We start from the raw sequence: 17,325 nt of genomic DNA, 5'->3' as shown, positions 1-17,325 counted from the left end.
AGAACGTGCCTTGCAAAACCTCTAGTGTAATTTATTTTTGAATTAGAACTTTTGTGTAACAAGTGAAAGTTGATTTGCATTTAAATTCTTTCCAAGTACAGAATCAGGCTTTTTCACTCTTGCTGCTCTTTAAATAGTTTGAGTATTTTTCTTTCCTGTTACATAATGACTGATTGTTTCTCTCTATGAGCTAAGAATGACCCAGATGTTGCCTCCTGTTTCACTTAGCCATGAGGTGTGTGTTTCCGTTTGTTTTTGAGACAGGTTCTCACTGTTGCCCAGGCTAGTTTCAAACTCCTGGGTTCAAGCAATCCTTCTGCCTCAGCTTCCTGAGTAGCTGGGATTACAGGCTTGAGCCACTGTGCCTGGCTCAAGAATCGTTATTTTTCATTTCTAAACGTTCTATTTTTTTTTCAAGTCTGTATACTCTTTTCCTGTCACATATTCTCATGCCTGTAATTCCAGCACTTTGGGAGGCCGAAGCAGGTGGACTGCTTGATGTCAGGAGTTTGAGACTAGCCTGGGCAACATGGCGAGAATCCATGTCTACAAAAACCATTTTTAAAGTTAGCCAGGCATGATGGTACATGCCTGTAGTCCTGGCTACTCAAGAGGCTGAGGCAGAAGGGTCACTTGAGCCCAGGAAATCGATGCTGCAGTTAGCTATTATCATGTCACTGCACTCCAGGCTGGGTGACAGAGTGAGACCGTGTCTCAAAAAAAAAAAAAGGCTAGGCACCGTGGCTCACGCCTGTAATCCCAGCACTTTGGGAGACTGAGGCGGCTGGATCACGAGGTCAGGAGAGCGAGACCATCCTGGCTAACACGGTGAAACCCCGTCTCCACTAAAAAATACAAAAAATTAGCCAGGCGTGGTGGCAGGCACCTGTAGTCCCAGCTACTCGGGAGGCTGAGGCAGGAGAATGGCTTGAACCCGGGAGGTGGAGGTTGCAGTGAGCGGAGACTGCGCCATTGCACTCCAGCCTGGGCGACAGAGCGAGACTCCGTCTAAGGAAAAAAGAAAGAAAGAAAGCTTCAAAACCAAGCCTCACTTGTTGTCCATTTTTGCCTTTATGCGTCCCGATTGTTCTCAAGGTTGATAAGCGAACCCCTGGCCCCCTTCTCTCCTCTTCATCTTTTGCACACACTAGTTTGCACACGTTGGTTGAAAGAACAAGGCTGTAGAGTCTCACAATTCCTCTAGGTGGCAGTGCTGCCTTGGCTACTGCGGATACTTCGCGTTTTGGACTGTTCCCAGAACAGCCACATTTCTGAAATCTCTTAGGAGTAGAAAACATTGGAAAGCCCGTAGTCATCATGGACACCCTCCAGCCCGACTTCCCTTCTCTCTGAAATCCTCCCTGCTTTGACAAAACTGTCAGGGTCTAGTCAAGCCAGGCTGGCCCCAGGCCTGTGCCTTGGCCGTCTCATCTTGCCACTTCTAGGAGGCAATGACTCTAAGGCAGAAAGAAATGGCGCTTCCTCCCCGCTTCCCCCATTCATGCTTCCCTGAGCTCCTTCTTCGAGACTAGATTGATATTCATTTTGGCCTTGTAAGTCTATAACGATACTTACTTCTGAACACAAATCGAGGGAGGGAGGGAGAAGAGTCACACACATCTGCCCTGGCCTCTCCTGCTCCAGAGCAGCCCTGCACCCTATATGCTGCTGCCTCAGGCAGAGCCCTGGAGAATATGTCATTTGTGTTTTGGGGGAATGTTTGGACATACTTACCCTCCTGGAAATGATAAAAGTTCACAAAATTTGGAGGAAGAAGAGGTGAGAATGATCCCCGGACCGAACAAAGCCCTCGCGCCGCTGCATCCTGCCCCCAGTGCCTACATCTCAATGCCATCATCGCCGCCACCATGCCCAAGAGAAATGCTGAAGGGGATGCTAAAGGAGATAAAGCCAAGATGAAGGACGAACCACAGAAAAGATCCGCTAAGTTGTCTGCTAAACCTGCTTTTCCAAAGCCGGAGCCCAGGCCTGAAATGGCCCCTGCAAAGAAGGGAGAGAAGGTACCCAAAGGGAAAAAGAGAAAAGCTGATGCTGGCAAGGAGGGGAATAACCCTGCAGAAAATGAAGATGCCAAAACAGATCAGGCACAGAAAGCTGAAGGTGCTGGAGATGCCAAGTGAAGTGTGTGCATTTTTGATAACTGTGTACATCTGGTGACTATACAGTTTGAAATACTATTTTTTATCAAGTTTTATAAAAATGCAGAATTTTATTTTACTTCTTTTTTAAGCTGTGTTGTTAGCACACAGAACACTTCATTGTTGCTTTTGGGGGAAGGGGCATACGTCACTAATAGAATGTCTCTGAAGCTGAATTGATGTGGGGAAAACACCTTTCCCTTCTAGTTTTGAGAGACTTCCTTTTGGCTCCCAAGAGGAGGGATTCCCTGGCTTTGACACACATGGCCACCTTGGCACAAAAGCCTTGCGGTATGGAAAAACAAATTTGTTTTTATGTCCTTTTCTCCCTTTCCATCTTTCAGCATAGACTTAACTCCCTTAAGCCCAGACATCTGTTGGGACCTGACCCCTAGTCATTGGTTACCAGTGTGTGAGGCGATCTGGACTTTCCAGTGATGCCACTGAGATGGCACCTGTCAAAAGAGCAGTGGTTCCATTTCTAGATTCTGAATCTTCAGATAGATTCTGCCATTTTCATTTCACTTCCTGAAAGTCAATGTCAATTTGTGAAAAGTTAACAACATGCTGAATGTGAAACGTCAGCCCTCACTCTAACCTTTCCCTGTTCAGAGCATCAGTTGAAGACTTCATTGGGTTTTATAGTGGCTTTCTTTTTGGTAGGCCATTGAAGAATCCAGGGAGTTTGAAAGTTGTTGTACACTGTTAATGATTGTCTGCCCATGTCCTGCCTGAAATACCATGATTGTTTATGGAAAGTATCTTTAATAAAGCTGGATACAGTTTGGCTTGGAAAAAAAAAGTTCACAAAATTTGCAGCCTGACGATGCAATAGAAAAAGAAAAACTCGCTCTCGGCTTTTGGCTTGGAGGAAGCCAAGGTGCAACTTTCTTCGGTCGTCCCGAATCTGGGTTCATCTGACACCAGCCGCCTCCACCATGCCGCCGAAGTTCGACCCCAACGAGATCAAAGTCGTATACTGAGGTGCACCGGAGGTGAAGTCGGTGCCACTTCTGCCCTGGCCCCCAAGATCGGCCCCCTGGGTCTGTCTCCAAAAAAGGTTGGTGTTGACATTGCCAAGGCAACGAGTGACTGGAAGGGCCTGAGGATTACAGTGAAACTGACCATTCAGAACAGACAGGCCCAGATTGAGGTGGTGCCTTCTGCTTCTGCCCTGATCATCAAAGCCCTCAAGGAACCACAAAGAGACAGAAACAAACAGAAAAACATTAAACACAGTGGGAATATCACTTTTGATGAGATCGTCAACATTCCTCGACAGATGCAGCACTGATCCTTAGCCAGAGAACTCTCTGGAACCATTAAAGAGATCCTGGGGACTGCCCAGTCTGTGGGCTGTAATGTTGATGGCCGCCACCCTCATGACATCATAGATGGCATCAACGGTGGTGCTGTGGAATGCCCAGCTAGTTAAGCACAAAGGAAAATATTTCAATAAAGGATCATTTGACAACTGGTGAAAAAAAAAAAAGAAAAAGAAAAACTCATTTTCTGGGGAGAAATTCAAGCTGGCAGCAGAAATTGGCATAAGTAAGGAGGAGCCAAATGCTAATCCCCAAGACAATGGGGAAAATGTCTCCAGGGCATGTCAGAGACCTTCTTGGAAGCCCCTCCCATCACAGGCCCAGAGGTCTAGAAGGGAAAAATTGTTTTCCTGGGCCAGGTCCAGGGCTCGCCTGCTGTGTGCAGGCTCAGGATTTGGTGCCCTGCATCCCAGCTGCTCCAGCACAGCTAGAAGGGTACAGCTTGGGCCATAGCTTCAGAAGGTGCAAGCCACAAACCTTGGCAGCTTCCACATGGTGTTGAGCCTGTGGATGCACAGAAGTCAAGAATTGAGGTTTGGGAACCTCCACTTAGATTTCAGAGGATGTATGGAAGTGCTTGAATGTCCAGGCAGAGGTATGCTGTAGGGGTGGAGCCCTCATGGAGAACCTCTGCTAGGGCAGTATGGAAGGAAAATGTAAGATGGGAGACTCCACACAGAGTTCCCACTGGGGCACTGCCTGGTGGAGCTGTCAGATAAGGCCCACTGCCCTCCAGACCCCAGAATGGTAGATCCACCAACAGCTCACCATGTGCCTGGAAAAGCTGCAGACACTCAATGCCTGTGAAAGCAGCCAGGAGTGGGGCTGCATCCTGTAAAGCCACAGGGCTGGAGCTGCCCAAGACCATGGGAACCTACCTGTTGCATCAGCATGACCTCAATGTGAGACATGGAGTCAAAAGAGATCATTTTGGAACTTTAATATTTGACTGCCCAGTTGGATTTTGGACTTGTATGGGACCTGTAGTCTCTTCATTTTGCCCAATTTCTCCCATTTGGAATGGGTATATTTACCCAATGCCTGCACCCCCATTGTGTCTAGGAAGTAACTAACTTGGCTTTTGATTTTACATGTTCATAGGTGGAAGGGACTTGCCTTGTCTCAGATGAGATGTTGGACTTGAACTTTTGGGTTAATGCTGAAATTAATTAAGACTTTGGGGAACTGTTGTGAACACACGATTGGTTTTGAAATGTGAGGACATGAGATTTGGGAAGGGCCGGGGCAGTATGGTATGGTTTGGCTCTGTGTCCCCATCCAAATCTCACCTCTAATTGTAATAATACCGACATGTTGTGGGAGGGACCAAGTGGGAGGTAACTGAATCATGAGGGTGGGTTTTTTTCCATGCTGTTCTCATAAGTCTCTTGAGATCTCATGGTTTTACAAAGGGGAGTTCTCCTGTACACACTCTCTTGCCTGCTGCCATGTAAGATGTGACTTTGCTCCTCATTTGCCTTCTGCCATGATTGTGAGGCCTCCCCAGCCATGTGGAACTGAGTCAATTAAACCTCTTTCCTTTATAAATTACCCAGTCTCAAGTATATCTTTATTAGCAGTGCGAGAAAAGACTAACACATGGGCTCAAGCGATTCTCCCACCTTAGCCTCTCAAATAGCTGGGACTACAGGTGTGCATCACTATGAACAGCTAATTTTTTTGTAGAGATGGGGTTTCGCCATATCGCCCTGACTAGTCTGGAACTCCTGAGCTCAAACGAACCTCCACCTCAGCCTCCCAGAGTGCTGGGATTACAGGCATGAGGCACCATGCCCAGCCTTAAAGTGTTTTAAACAACAAGTAGAACATGACCCAGGACAAACAAAACACATCGGTAGCCTTACTTTAGTGTGCAGGCTGTGGATTTGTGACTGATGGCTCGAGCCACCATGTTAGCTAAGACCGTCAGCGTCGTTTCCTCTTTGGTCTCCTGCCTCTAGCCTCACTCACTTCCATGCACCTTGCTCACAGTCACCAGAGCATCTCCCCAGTACCATAGTCACACCCGTTCATTCCACTGCTTGACACTTCCCTTGCCACTGCCCATCCCAAGCTACCCACAAAATGAAGTCCAGACAATGCAGGCAGGCTGCCAGGCTTGCCATTCTCTGACCCCAGGCTCCCTCCCTCCCCACCTGTGTGCTCCACTGGCAAACACCCAGCTCCTTTGTCAACTCCCCGGAGGCCTACTCCAGTCGCCTGTATTTACCCTGCTGTCGTGTCTTTTCTATGTCTGTCTGCTCCACTAGACTGTGATGGTCCTCCACAAAGTGACCACATCTTATCCATCCGTGCATATGTGGGGCACCTGTCACTTAGAAGGTGGCTGGCAAATATTTTTTAAACAAGTTTAAAATGTACGAATGATGACTGTTGGTCAAATAAGGTAGAACTGTCATAAGAATGTTTATTTCCCACCTCATTTATTCCTAATTAAGACCTGAGAATCCTTTTGATAAGGACAATTGTTTTCCCTTTTTGGTCTCCATTCCCCACACTCTGGGAGCCAGGACAAGCTGGCCCTTTGTCCCAGCTGGTCTTCTTATGGGTCAGTCTCTGGAGTTTCTGGGGCTTCCTTTATCCTCTTTCTCTTGAGTTTTGGTTTTTGAGAAAGCTCCCTTAAAGAATCTGAAAAAGAGAAGGTCAGAGACAGTCCCAATGACATCACAAATAGTAAGAATCTCAGTCTGTAATACATGGGGTGTGTTGTAGGGGCAGAGAGGAAGAATAGCAAAATCAAATCTTACTTCCCACCTATATCACTTAGTTTTTTTCTCACAGAAACCCAGTAGAGAGATGGCATTGTCCCCAGTTTACAGATGAGGACGGTCACCCAGGTCCACAGTAAAGCAATGACCTGCCCAAAGTCTTACAGCAAGTTAGGGGAAGAGTCGGGGCAAGACCCAAGTTTCCTTGACCTCTGGCTCCAACCTTTGATTCTTCCTTACTCCTCTCCTAGGCCTCATGACCCAATTCCCAGTACTGTTTGCAAACCCCAATGCCAAGGTTTAATTAAGAACTGACTTTATGGCCAGGCACAGTGGCTCACGCCTGTAATCCCAGCACTTTGGGAAGCTGAGGCAGATGAATCACTTGAGGTCAGGCGTTCAAGACTAGCCTGGCCAACATGGTGAAACGCCATCTCTACTAAAAATACAAAAAACAGCCAGGTGTGGTGGCACATGCCTGTAATCTCAACTACTCAGGAGGCTGAGGCAGGAGAATCACTTGAACTGGGGAGGCTGAGGTTGCAGTGAGCTAAGATCGCACAACTGCACTTCAGCCTAGGCCACAGAGTGAGACTCTGTCTCAGCAAAATAAAAATAAAAAATAAAATAACTGACTTTATTAACATAGTGCCAAAGAAATACCACATAGGTTATTTTCATTGCAAGGACAGACTCGGTGACTAATCTTAGCCCATTCCCGGTGGGTCCATGAGATATTCTGTGCTCTGTCAGGTAATAATGGGAAGAGCATAACCTCATCTCTTATGTAGCCTCTAGCCAAAAACATGTTTAATTTGAACCCATGAAGACTTTCAAGTCCTGTTTATAGAGGAACGAGCTAAAAGATGTCAAAAGGAAGCAACAGGGAATAAATCAGGAAGGAGAACATTCTGCTGAATAATAGCCTCATCTTTTCAACAGGTCAGGAATGTAAAAAAAAAAAAAAAAAAAACAAGGCCAGGCACATGGCTCACGCCTGTAATCCCAGCACTTTGGGAGGCTGAGGCGGGTGGATTGAGTGAGCTCAGGAGCTCAAGACCAGCTTGGGCAACACAGTGAAACCCTGTCTTTACTAAAAGTACAAAAATTAGCCAGGCACGGTGATGGGCATCTGTAATCCCAGCTACTGGGAATGCTGAGGCGGGAGAATCGCTTGAACCCAGGAGGCAGAGGTTGCAGTGAGCCGAGATAGCACCATTGCATTCCAGCCTGGGTGACAGAGCGAGACTCTGTCTGGAAAAAATAAAATAAAATAAATAAATAAAAAAATAAAATAAAACAAAAACCTTTCTATAATGAGCACACCTGGGGAAGAGGGGAACTGAAAAGAGAAGAGAAAGTGGAGGAGAAGACAAGACAGACAGAAAGGAAAACGCAGGATGAAGAGAAGATGGAAAGGAGGGAAGAGGAACTTGTCAGGCTGGGGGCAGAGGCTCCTGGCTGCTTGAGTCTACTCTTGGGAAACACCCAGACACCACTCACAAACTCCTGGGTCCAGACATCACCCCAACACCAAATGGGCATTACCTCTCTTGACATGGTCCCGGGATCTTGGCTCCCCAGGCAGGGGGCTTCCTTGACCCGGGGCCTGCATCTTGGACAGCCGCTCCTTCACACCGCTGATGTTGCTGTGCAGCCCCCAGGCATCGCAGAGTTTGGGCAGACTGTCTTCCTGGTGAGCCAGCAAGGGTCTCTCCAGCGCATCCGAGGCGCAGAATGTCACCTGCCACGGAGCTTCCGTGTTAAGGAGAGTGTTGAGAAGAGGGGGACCTGAACTTTAGAGTCCCGGCCCCGCGTTTGTTGAGAAATGCTGAGGTCTGCCTGCCCATCACACTTGCCTAACCAAAAGGATGGGGTAGGAATCACAGATGTGGGAGAGAAAAGACTGTGGGGACACGGAGGCAAGCTGCCAATGGCGTCTTCCTGGGCTGTCCTTTATTTTGAGATCATGTCTTCCATCTCTTTGTGGAATTGCAGTGTCTTATTTTTTTTTGCAATGAAATGATATTTGTTTTAAAGATCTAACTTAGCAAAAATTAAATTGGGAGCCTTACTCGGTTAGCTGAGGCAGAAGAATCCCTTGAACCCTGAAGGCAGCGGTTGCAGTGAGCTGAGATCGCACCACTGCACTCCAGCCTGGGCCACAGAGCAAGACTCTGGCTTAAAAAAAAAAAAAAATTGGGGAGCCTTTGTAAGCTTTGAGTCTGTTTTAAAAAAATAAAAATTTTGAAAATGAAATAAATTGAGAGACTGAATTTTGAAATTAAAATTCAAAGACTATATATATATATATATAAATTTTTTGGCCTGGTGCAGTGGCTCATGCCTGTAGTCCTAGCACTTTGGGAGGCCGAGGAGGGCAGATCACTTGAGGTCAGGAGTTCAAGACCAGCCTGGCCAACAAGGTGAAACCCTGTCTCTACTAAAAATACAAAAATTAGCCGGGCATGGTGGTGCATGCCTGTAATCCCAGCTACTCAGGAGGCTGAGGCAGGAGAATCGCTTGAACCCGGAGGTGGAGGTTGTGGTGAGCCAAGATCTCACCATTGCACTCCAGCCTGGGGAACAAGAGCGAAACTCTGTCTCGAAAAAAAAAAAAAAAAGGCCGGGCGCGGTGGCTCAAGCCTGTAATCCCAGCACTTTGGGAGGCCGAGGCGGGCGGATCACGAGGTCAGGAGATCGAGACCATCCTGGCTAACACGGTGAAACCCCGTCTCTACTAAAAATACAAAAAATTAGCCGGGTGTGTTGGTGGGCGCCTGTAGTCCCAGCTACTCGGGAGGCTGAGGCAGGAGAATGGCGTGAACCCGGGAGCCGGAGCTTGCAGTGAGCCGAGATCGCGCCACTGCACTCCAGCCTGGGCAACAGAGCGAGACTCCGTCTCAAAAAAAAAAAAAAAAAAATTCAGGCCAGTGAAATCCAGAAATCTAGAAATCAGTAAAGTGGCAGCTCCTCTTATTCAGAAGAGAAATCACTGAAATTATCCAATCATTACATGTTCAGAGGAAGAAACAGATGCAGAGAGGGAGAGGACCTGGTTAGGGCTGCACGGAGAGAGTGGTGATAGGAGGGCGCAGTTAGAACACGGCTCTCATCCCAGCCAGATAGAGGCTGAACCCTGCCTCTTCCTTCCTACTTGCTACAAAGACTGCGACAAATTACCTTATTTCCCTGTATTTGGGATCTTCATTTACACACTGCAGACAATAATCCTAATTACCACTTAGGGTTACTTTTGAATATGACTTGAAGGAATATAAAGTGCTTGGCACATAGAATGCTTTTACAACTGCTTTATTTATGATTATTATTCCAGACTGGTGGCTCTCAAAGTGTGCTCTGCAAACCCCCAGGAGTCCCTGCAATATTTTGACCTCATGGACCCCCTGAAACCAATGGATTCTAATGAAACCTAGTATGAACACTTCACTGACACGAATCTGCAAAGGCTACATACTGTATGATCCCAACGATACGACATTCTGAGACAGCAAAACTAAGAGACAGTGAACCTAAGATCAGTGGTCGCCAGAGGAGTAGGGGCAGGAAGGCAGGGACAAATAGATGGAGCACAGGGGATTTTTAGGACCATGGCACTCCTCCGTATCATACTGTAATGGTAGATACATGTCATCATACCCTTGGCAAAACCTATAGCCCGTACGACATGAAGAGTGGTAGGCTGGGCGCGGTGGCTCACTCCTGTAATCTCAATGCTTTGGGAGGCTGAGGCGGGCGGATCACCTGAGGTCAGGAGTTCGAGACCAGCCTGGCCAACATAGTGAAACCTCGTTTCTACTAAAAACACAAAAATTAGTCAGGCACAGTGGTGTGCACCTGTAATCCCAGCTACCCGGGAGGCTGTGGGAGGCGAATCGCTTGAACCCAGGAGGCGGAGGTTGCAGTGAGCCAAGATCGTGCCATGACACTCCAGCTTGGATGACAGAGTGAGACTCCATATCAAAAAAAAAAAAAAAAAGGCTAGCTGAAACAGGGAAGGGGTGAAAGCACCTCTCCCTAAGACACACCTACCAATGCTATGTCAGTTTAGCATTGCCATAGCAATACTTGGAAGTTGCGACCTCTTCCCATAGCAACAACCCAGAAGTACCACCCTTTTTCTGGTAAATTCCAAATAACCACCCCATAATTTGCAAGTAATTAAAAGTGGGGATAAATATGAGCTCAGAGCTGCCCCTGTGCTTCTACTCTGGGCACACTGCCCATAGGGTAGCCCTGCTCGGCATGGAGGATGCCTCTGCTGCTACCCTACACGGCCGCTTCCATAAACTTGCTGTGTAATGCCACCAACTCACCCTTAAATTCTTTACTGGGCAAAACCAAGCACTTTCCCAGGCCTGCCCCTGCATCAAATATATATGGAGAACCTGATGCTGAGCCTCAGCCTCTTCAGCCCACTCTGCCCAGGGCAGGGGTAAAGGTCAAGCAGCAGAGTTTTGCCCCGGCAGTGATCCCTGGGTAAGACCAGAGGGGCTCTGGGTGTGTCAGTCCCAGGCCTCCCTGCAAGTCTAAGGACACATCAACCAACCCTCACCTGTGCCCAGGCGGAATGTCTTGTGCCTCACCAGCAACTTGGCCGGCTGGTTGCTCTTGGTGTACTTGTAAAGTTGGCAAAGCTGCTTTGCTTCCAGCTCTGAGAAGAGGGAGACAAACCGCCAGAGCATCCTGCAAAGGGGGAGACCCCAGGCTGGGGAGGCGGAGCACAGCGCTTCCTCCCTCCAGCATTTGTCTCAGGGTCAGGACCCACCCAGGGGAATATGGGCCACATGCCCCTTAGGGGTTTGAGGTTTGGGGTTGGGGGAATGGAGGGGTGGGGATTTGCCCAAACTTGAATATCCTATCCCGGTATTGGGTGCCTGCATGCAGTTGTTCAGTCAGAGGGAAGGTGCAATCAGGGCTGTCCTGGGTGACTAGGAGCTCTCTCCACCCCCTCAGGCTCCTGACTCCTCCACATAAAGATGAAGGACTGGGGGATCGACTAAGGTGTCCCCTTGAACGAAGAGGGGGTTACCCAGGAGTAGGTATGGGGAGCAGAGCAAAGAGACTGCCCTACTTTCTCCAGTGTTTGATTTCCCAGTCTCGGCAGTAATGCTGCAGAAAGGTGTTGATGTGGTCCCCTAGGACCACAAGGCTCTGCTTCATGTACTTCAGCTTCTTCTTCTGGGGAACGTCCCTGGGAAGGTGCAACTTTCGCAGGAACTTCTTCAATGGTCTTAGGTATTCTTTACACTGAGGAGGCAACAGGTGAGGGGAGAGGCCATGGGAGAAAAGAAGAGGCAGATGGGCAGTCCCAGGTACCCATCAGACTGGTCTGGCCGCAGCCCTGAGTGGCCCAGTGCTGTGTGTTTCGGGAGGTGGCTCCGGTGCACCTGTCACCAAGAGTCCTTCCCAAGAGTAAGACAAGTGGGGCAATGCGCTGTGGGTCTGAGGCCTGCCATTTCCTGACTCAGGCCTCCTGACCAATGAGGAAAAGGGGACAGGGTTCCAGGCTGGCTCTTTACTCACAATTTTGAAGGTGTCCTGATCCAGGCCCTTGGCATGGCGCATAAGCGAGTCTCTAGCAGGGCTGGCGCTGGAGCTTGTCTTCAGGCATGACACATTCGTCACCTGGGAGGAGGCAGGGAGCACTAAGCCGGAGGCTTGGACCATTACTCCTGGGGTCAGTGCTGGGCAGGGACTGACCCAAATGGCAGCCAAAGCCCTTCTCCTTTGCCCTCAGACCTTCTTGACCCAGCACGGATGTGAGTGAGCCTTGGGCAAAGAAACCCATCTCTGAAGATCTCTGCTTAGAAAACCCAGAATATTCCACCTCTTTCTTTTATAATAATCACAGCATATTCTACTAGGTAACTTTGCAAAGCACTTGGTAAACATTAACTCATTTTATCCTCCCACAAATTCTGTCAGGTTAGATGTTGTTATAGGACCAACAGGTTTATATGCCTGCTGGACACTCACAGTCCAATATATAGAGACAGCAAAAGTTGCAGCAGACCAGTCTGGGCAATATAGTGAGACCTGGTCTCTACAAAAAATACAAAAATTAGCTGGGCATGGTGGCGTGCACCTGTGGTCCCAGCTACCCAGGAGGCCAAGGTGGGAGGATTGCTTGTGCCCAGGAGTTGAAGGTTGCAGTGAGTCGAGATCATGTCACTGTGAGAAAGAGTTTATTGATTGCTGGGTGCTCAGTGAGGAGATGGAAGGAGATCCTCAAATCTATCTTCCCAAGGAGTTCTGGATTAGGGTGATGATGAGAAAGAATCTTTGATCACAAAAGTGGGGCAAAGAAAGCTCAAAATTAGGCCAGGCCCAGTGGCTCACACCTGTAATCCCAACACTTTAGGAGGCTGAGGTGGGTGGATTGCTTGAGCCCAGAAGTTCAAGACCAGCCTGGCCAGCATGGCAAAACCCAATTTCTACCAAAAATACAAAAACATCAGCTAAGTGTGGTGGTGCGTGCCTGTAATCTCATCTACTTGGGAGGCTGGGGCAGGAGAATTGCTGGAACCCAGGAGGTGGAGGTTGCAGTGAGCCGAGACCGAGCCACTGCACTCCAGCCTGGGTGACAGAGCAAAACTGGGCACAGTGGCTCACACCTGTAATCCCAGCACTTTGGGAGGCCGAGATGGGTGGATCACCTGAGGTCAGGAGTTCCAGACCAGCCTGGCCAACATGGCGAAACCCCGTCTCTACCAAAAATACAAAAATTAGCCAGGTGTGGTAGTGCATACCTGTAATCCCAGCTACACAGGAGGCTGACACAGGATAAATTGCTTCAACCCAGGGGGCAGAGGTTGCAGTGGGCCAAGATCATGCCACTGCAGTCCAGCCTAGGTGACAGAGTGAGACTCTGTCTCAAAAAAAAAAAAAAAGAACAAAGAAAAAAAGAAAGCTGAAAATGAGTGGCAACAAAGTGACTGTGAAATAACACTAGAAGTCAGAACTGGATTTGCCCCTCACCTTTCAAAAGCTTCCCACAAAAGTATGAATTCTAGTCTGTGTTCAGAGAGAACAAGGAAGATTCTGTCCAGACGGCTCTGAAGGGAAAGGCCAGGGAAAGGGAGGGAGGTGCATGGAGAGGACATGGGACACAGGCTCCTCCAGGTCCTAGAGACAGGACTCTGGCCGATCAACTCCTCCAACACAGCACACACACCACACAACCACACACAGACCACGTGTATACATACACGTACTCTCAAGTCTTCATAACCAACAATAAAAGGCGACCTCCTCCCCATCATCTCGCCAGGAACACAGGTCACGCATAAACTTCTGGATGAATGCACATTCTTGTGCTTTAGGCCTCTTGCTATCTCAGGTACCCTACCATTGTTCTTCTCTTCTTTCCTGGATTTCATGTTCTCTACTTTCCAAAACCAGCCCCTCCCGGACCCTCCTTCCCTCCCTCCCTCACACCCCACTTCACCTTCTCTAGTGGCTTGTCCCCTTCACCCCCTTGCCCATCTGAGGCCTCCATCTCAGCAGGTGTGCCCGTAGGCTCCAGGGTGGCACTCCCCACTTCCCCTCTGGCTTCTGACCCACTGCTTCTGTGACCTGGCCATCTCAGGGAGTGGGCAGGTTGGCTCCAGAACTCGGAGCAAAGCCATGGCAACTGCCAACACAGAACCCAGCCCCCCACCTCGCTCCCATCTCCTCATTCTTAGGGGTGGCTGCAGCTGGCTCCTCCAGCTGGGATCTGGACTAGGGAACGGAGCAAGATGTGCGGGGTCGAGCGAAGACTTTGGCAGAGCGCACAGCAGGCCAGGAGAGGCTGGCGCCCCTTCTCCCAAGAATACTGTCAGGGGCTGATTCTGACACCACCTGGTAAGGCTTTTGAACTCATTTTCCTGCACGTGTGCCATTCCTGCCTGCTGGGTTACGCCGTGGTGGGGGCTCCCCGAGAGGAAAGCACAGTTTGTAAAATTATTTTCTGATTTGGGACAGAGGTCTAGGGAGCGCTGAAAGGGAGAAGGGACACAGTGAGCCAGCACTGCCCCTGCGGCCTCCAGGAAGTTGTTAATAATAAGCCCTCGGTGCTGGGTGCTGGGTGCTGGGTGCTGGGTGCTGGGTACTGGGTGGGGTGTGTTTTGGGGGTGTATAAAGATCCCCGCCAGCGCCTACGGGCTCTGTAACCCGCCCCGCGGCCTTCCCTGGGGCAGGTACCGCAGCGGCCCCGCTTCACACAGGAGGGGCTGAGACGCGGGCAAGTCCCGTCGCCAGCCTCGTGTTCGCAGCCACCAGGCGGGGAGCCGGGTGTCGGCGAAAGTCCCGCCACCCCGGCTCTTCCTACCCGCGAGCCCTCTAGGGACCCGAGGCCGAAGGCGGAAACGCGGTCGGCAGAGTCCGGGTGTAGCCTGAGTCGGCCGGGCAGGGCCGGGAAGAGCTCAGGGGGCCCCGGGACCCTCGCCCCTGGCGCGGCAGCAGCGCCCCCTCGCGTCCCTGGGCGGCTCATGGCGGGGTCCCGGCGATGAGAGACCGTTGCCGCCGCAGCTTCCTCACTCGAGCCACCTTTTCTTCCCTGAAACTAGGAATTCCTTCTCCCGGACATTCCTCCGTGTCCTCTGGGCCCGGGGCCCAATTGTCCCCACTCAGTGTGGCCCTGTTCTTCGCCTGCCTTCTCGACAGTGCGGTGGGACCGCCGTCGGCCCGGGCCTCCCCTGCCACCCAGCGGCCACCTCGGGCACGGGAGAGGGGCATAGCGGCTTCAGGTAGGGGTAGCCCGGAGGCCCGGAGCTTTGGAGGAGCACCCTTTGAGTCCAGAAACTTTTTAACTTGTCCTCTATGCCAGCATGTTCAGCAAACGTCTTGTTGTCGTCGTCGTCGTTGTTGTTGTAAGGGGAGGAATAAACCTTCTGCTTATCCGCCTCCAAAATGGAAGGTCTGTTTGCTGATAATTAATTCTAGATTATTTTGCGAGTATTAAGAAGGATAATTATATTGGCAAGAGCAAGGGGAAAGGAACCTTTACATACGTTTCTACTGGCAGTGAGATTGGTAAACAATGTATTTTAAAGTGTTTAAATGTGCATGCTCTGTGACTCACCAATTCTACTTATAGGAGTTAGTCCTAAGGAGAGACGATGATGAGGACTGTTAAGATAGTGACAATTTGGAAACAATTGCAATGTCACTAATAGAATACATAAATCATGGTATATTCATAAAAACATTAAATATGTCACTATATGTCTATTTATTGACATGGAAAACAGGAGTCTTTTTTAAAAATCTACTCATAAGGACTAAATAACGTCATTAAAAACATTATATAATGCTAAGTTTAAAAACAACATAATTCTGCCGAGTGCGGTGGCTCACGCCTATAATCCCAGCAGTTTGAGAGGCCGAGGTGGGTGGGTCACCTGAGATCAGGAGTCTGAAACCAGCCTGGCCAACACGGCAAAACCCCGTCTCTACTAAAAATACAAAAATTAGCCGGGTGCAGTGGTGCATGCCTGTAATCCCAGGTACTCAGGAGGCTGAGGCAGGAGAATCTCTTGAACCCGGGAGGCAGAGGTTGCAGTGAGCCAAGACCATGCCCCTGCACTCTAGCCAGAGCAACAGAGCAAGACTCCGACTCAAATAATTAATAATAATAATAATATTTTTTTTAACCTTGGGTTCAAGGGTACATGTGCAGGTTTTTTATATAGATAAACCTGTGTCATGGAGGTTTGTTGCACAGATTTTTTTTTTTTTTTTTGAGATGGAGTCTCGCTCTGTCACCCAGGCTGGAGTGCAGTGGCGCCATCTCTGCTCACTGCAAGCTCCGCCTCCCGGGTTCACGCCATTCTCCTGCCTCAGCCCCCCGAGTAGCTGGGACTACAGGCGCCCGCCACCACGCCCGGCTAATTTTTTTGTATTTCTAGTAGAGACAGGGTTTCACTGTGTTAGCCAGGATGGTCTCCATCTCCTGACCTTGTGATCCCCCTCAGCCTCCCAAAGTGCTGGGATTACAGGCATGAGCCACCACGCCAGGCCTGTTGCACAGATTATTTTGTTACCCAGGTATGAAGCCTAGTACCCACTAGTTATTTTTCCTGATCCTCTCTCTTCTCGCACCCTCCACCCTCCGGTAGGCCCCAGTGTGTGTTGTTCCCCTCTACGTGTTCATGTGTTCTCATCATTTAGCTCCGACTTATAAGTGAGAACATGCAGTATTTGGTTTTCTGTTCCTATGTTAGTTTTCTAAGGATAATGGCCTTCAGCTCCATCAATGTTCCTGCAAAGGACATGATCTCGTTCTTTTTTATGGCTGTATAGTATTCCATGATGGATATATACCACATTTTCTTTATCCAGTCTACCATTGATGGGCATTTAGGTTGATTCCATGTCCTTGCTATTGTGAATAGTGCTGTAATAAACATACAAGTTCATGTGTCTTTATGGTAGAACGATTTATATTCCTTTGGGTATATATCTAGTAACAGGATTGCTGGGTTGAGTGGTAGTTCTGTTTTTAGCTCTTTGAGGACTCACCACACTACTTTTCACCATGGTTGAACTAATTTACACTCCTACCAACAGTGTAGAAGTGTTTCTTTTTCTCTGCAACCTTGCCAGCATTTGTTATTTTTTGACTTTTTAATAATCATCATTTTGACTGGTGTGAGGTGGTGTCTCACTGTGGTTTTGATTTGCATTTCTTTAATGACCAGTGATGTTGAGCTTTTTCTCATATGCTTATTGGTGCATGTATATTTTCTTTTGAAAAGTGTCTGTTCAGTCCTTTGATGGCTTTTTAATGGGGTTGTTTGTTTTTTTCTTGTAAATTTATTTAAGTTCCTTATAGATGCTGGATATTAGACCTTTGTAGGATGCATAGTTTGCAAAATTTTTCTCCCATTCTGTAGGTTGTCTGTTTACTCTATTGATAATTTATTTTGCTGTGCAGAAGCTCTTTAGTTTAATTAGATCCCATTAGTCAGTTTTTGCTTTTGTTGAAACTGCTTTTGGTGACAACACAATTCTGAGAAGATGTAGTAGAATGCAAAAAAGGAAAAGTTAATAGTAAAAAAAAAAAAAACAACAACAGAGGCCAGGCGCGGTGGCTCACACCTGTAA

The 17,325-nt window shown here is 48.6% G+C and overlaps 3 protein-coding genes across 8 annotated transcripts in view; 2 read left to right on the top strand and 1 right to left on the bottom strand.

Annotated features, from left to right (window-relative positions):
• Positions 1-1,689: 1,689 nt before the first annotated feature.
• On the top strand, positions 1,690-2,686 carry LOC129469934 (non-histone chromosomal protein HMG-17-like). Its single transcript, XM_055257164.2, has one exon. It carries the CDS (start codon positions 1,869-1,871, stop codon positions 2,139-2,141), a length of 273 nt encoding a protein of 90 aa, XP_055113139.1. The 5' UTR covers positions 1,690-1,868; the 3' UTR covers positions 2,142-2,686.
• A 3,201-nt stretch (positions 2,687-5,887) lies between these two features.
• CHCT1 (CHD1 helical C-terminal domain containing 1) lies at positions 5,888-14,518 on the bottom strand. 6 transcript variants are annotated; one of them, XM_055257802.2, is made up of 6 exons: positions 14,422-14,518; positions 11,761-11,862; positions 11,309-11,484; positions 10,790-10,920; positions 7,762-7,968; positions 5,888-6,133 (listed from the first exon to the last, which is right to left on the bottom strand). In XM_055257802.2, exons 2-6 carry the CDS (start codon positions 11,800-11,802, stop codon positions 6,048-6,050), a joined length of 642 nt encoding a protein of 213 aa, XP_055113777.1. In that variant the 5' UTR covers positions 11,803-11,862; positions 14,422-14,518; the 3' UTR covers positions 5,888-6,047. The 6 variants fall into 6 exon arrangements, with proteins under 6 accessions (XP_055113777.1, XP_055113778.2, XP_055113779.2 ...); XM_055257803.2 differs by lacking the exon at positions 14,422-14,518 and adding an exon at positions 13,685-13,864; XM_055257804.2 differs by lacking the exon at positions 14,422-14,518 and adding an exon at positions 13,685-13,864 and having other exon boundaries at positions 7,762-7,957; positions 10,821-10,920.
• Positions 14,519-15,114: 596 nt separating this feature from the next.
• Positions 15,115-17,325, top strand: part of USP32 (ubiquitin specific peptidase 32) — a 244,540-nt gene continuing 242,329 nt past the window's right edge. The window contains exon 1 of the mRNA XM_055257787.2: positions 15,115-15,136. Coding sequence (XP_055113762.1) covers positions 15,130-15,136 — 7 coding nt within the window. The 5' untranslated portion in view covers positions 15,115-15,129. The remainder of the gene's footprint in view (positions 15,137-17,325) is intronic.

Source organism: Symphalangus syndactylus, chromosome 20, assembly GCF_028878055.3.
Source record: "Symphalangus syndactylus isolate Jambi chromosome 20, NHGRI_mSymSyn1-v2.1_pri, whole genome shotgun sequence".
Lineage (NCBI taxonomy): Eukaryota > Metazoa > Chordata > Mammalia > Primates > Hylobatidae > Symphalangus > Symphalangus syndactylus.
Note: the sequence above shows the minus strand (reverse complement) of the source record. Positions and strands in the feature narration are given on the sequence as shown.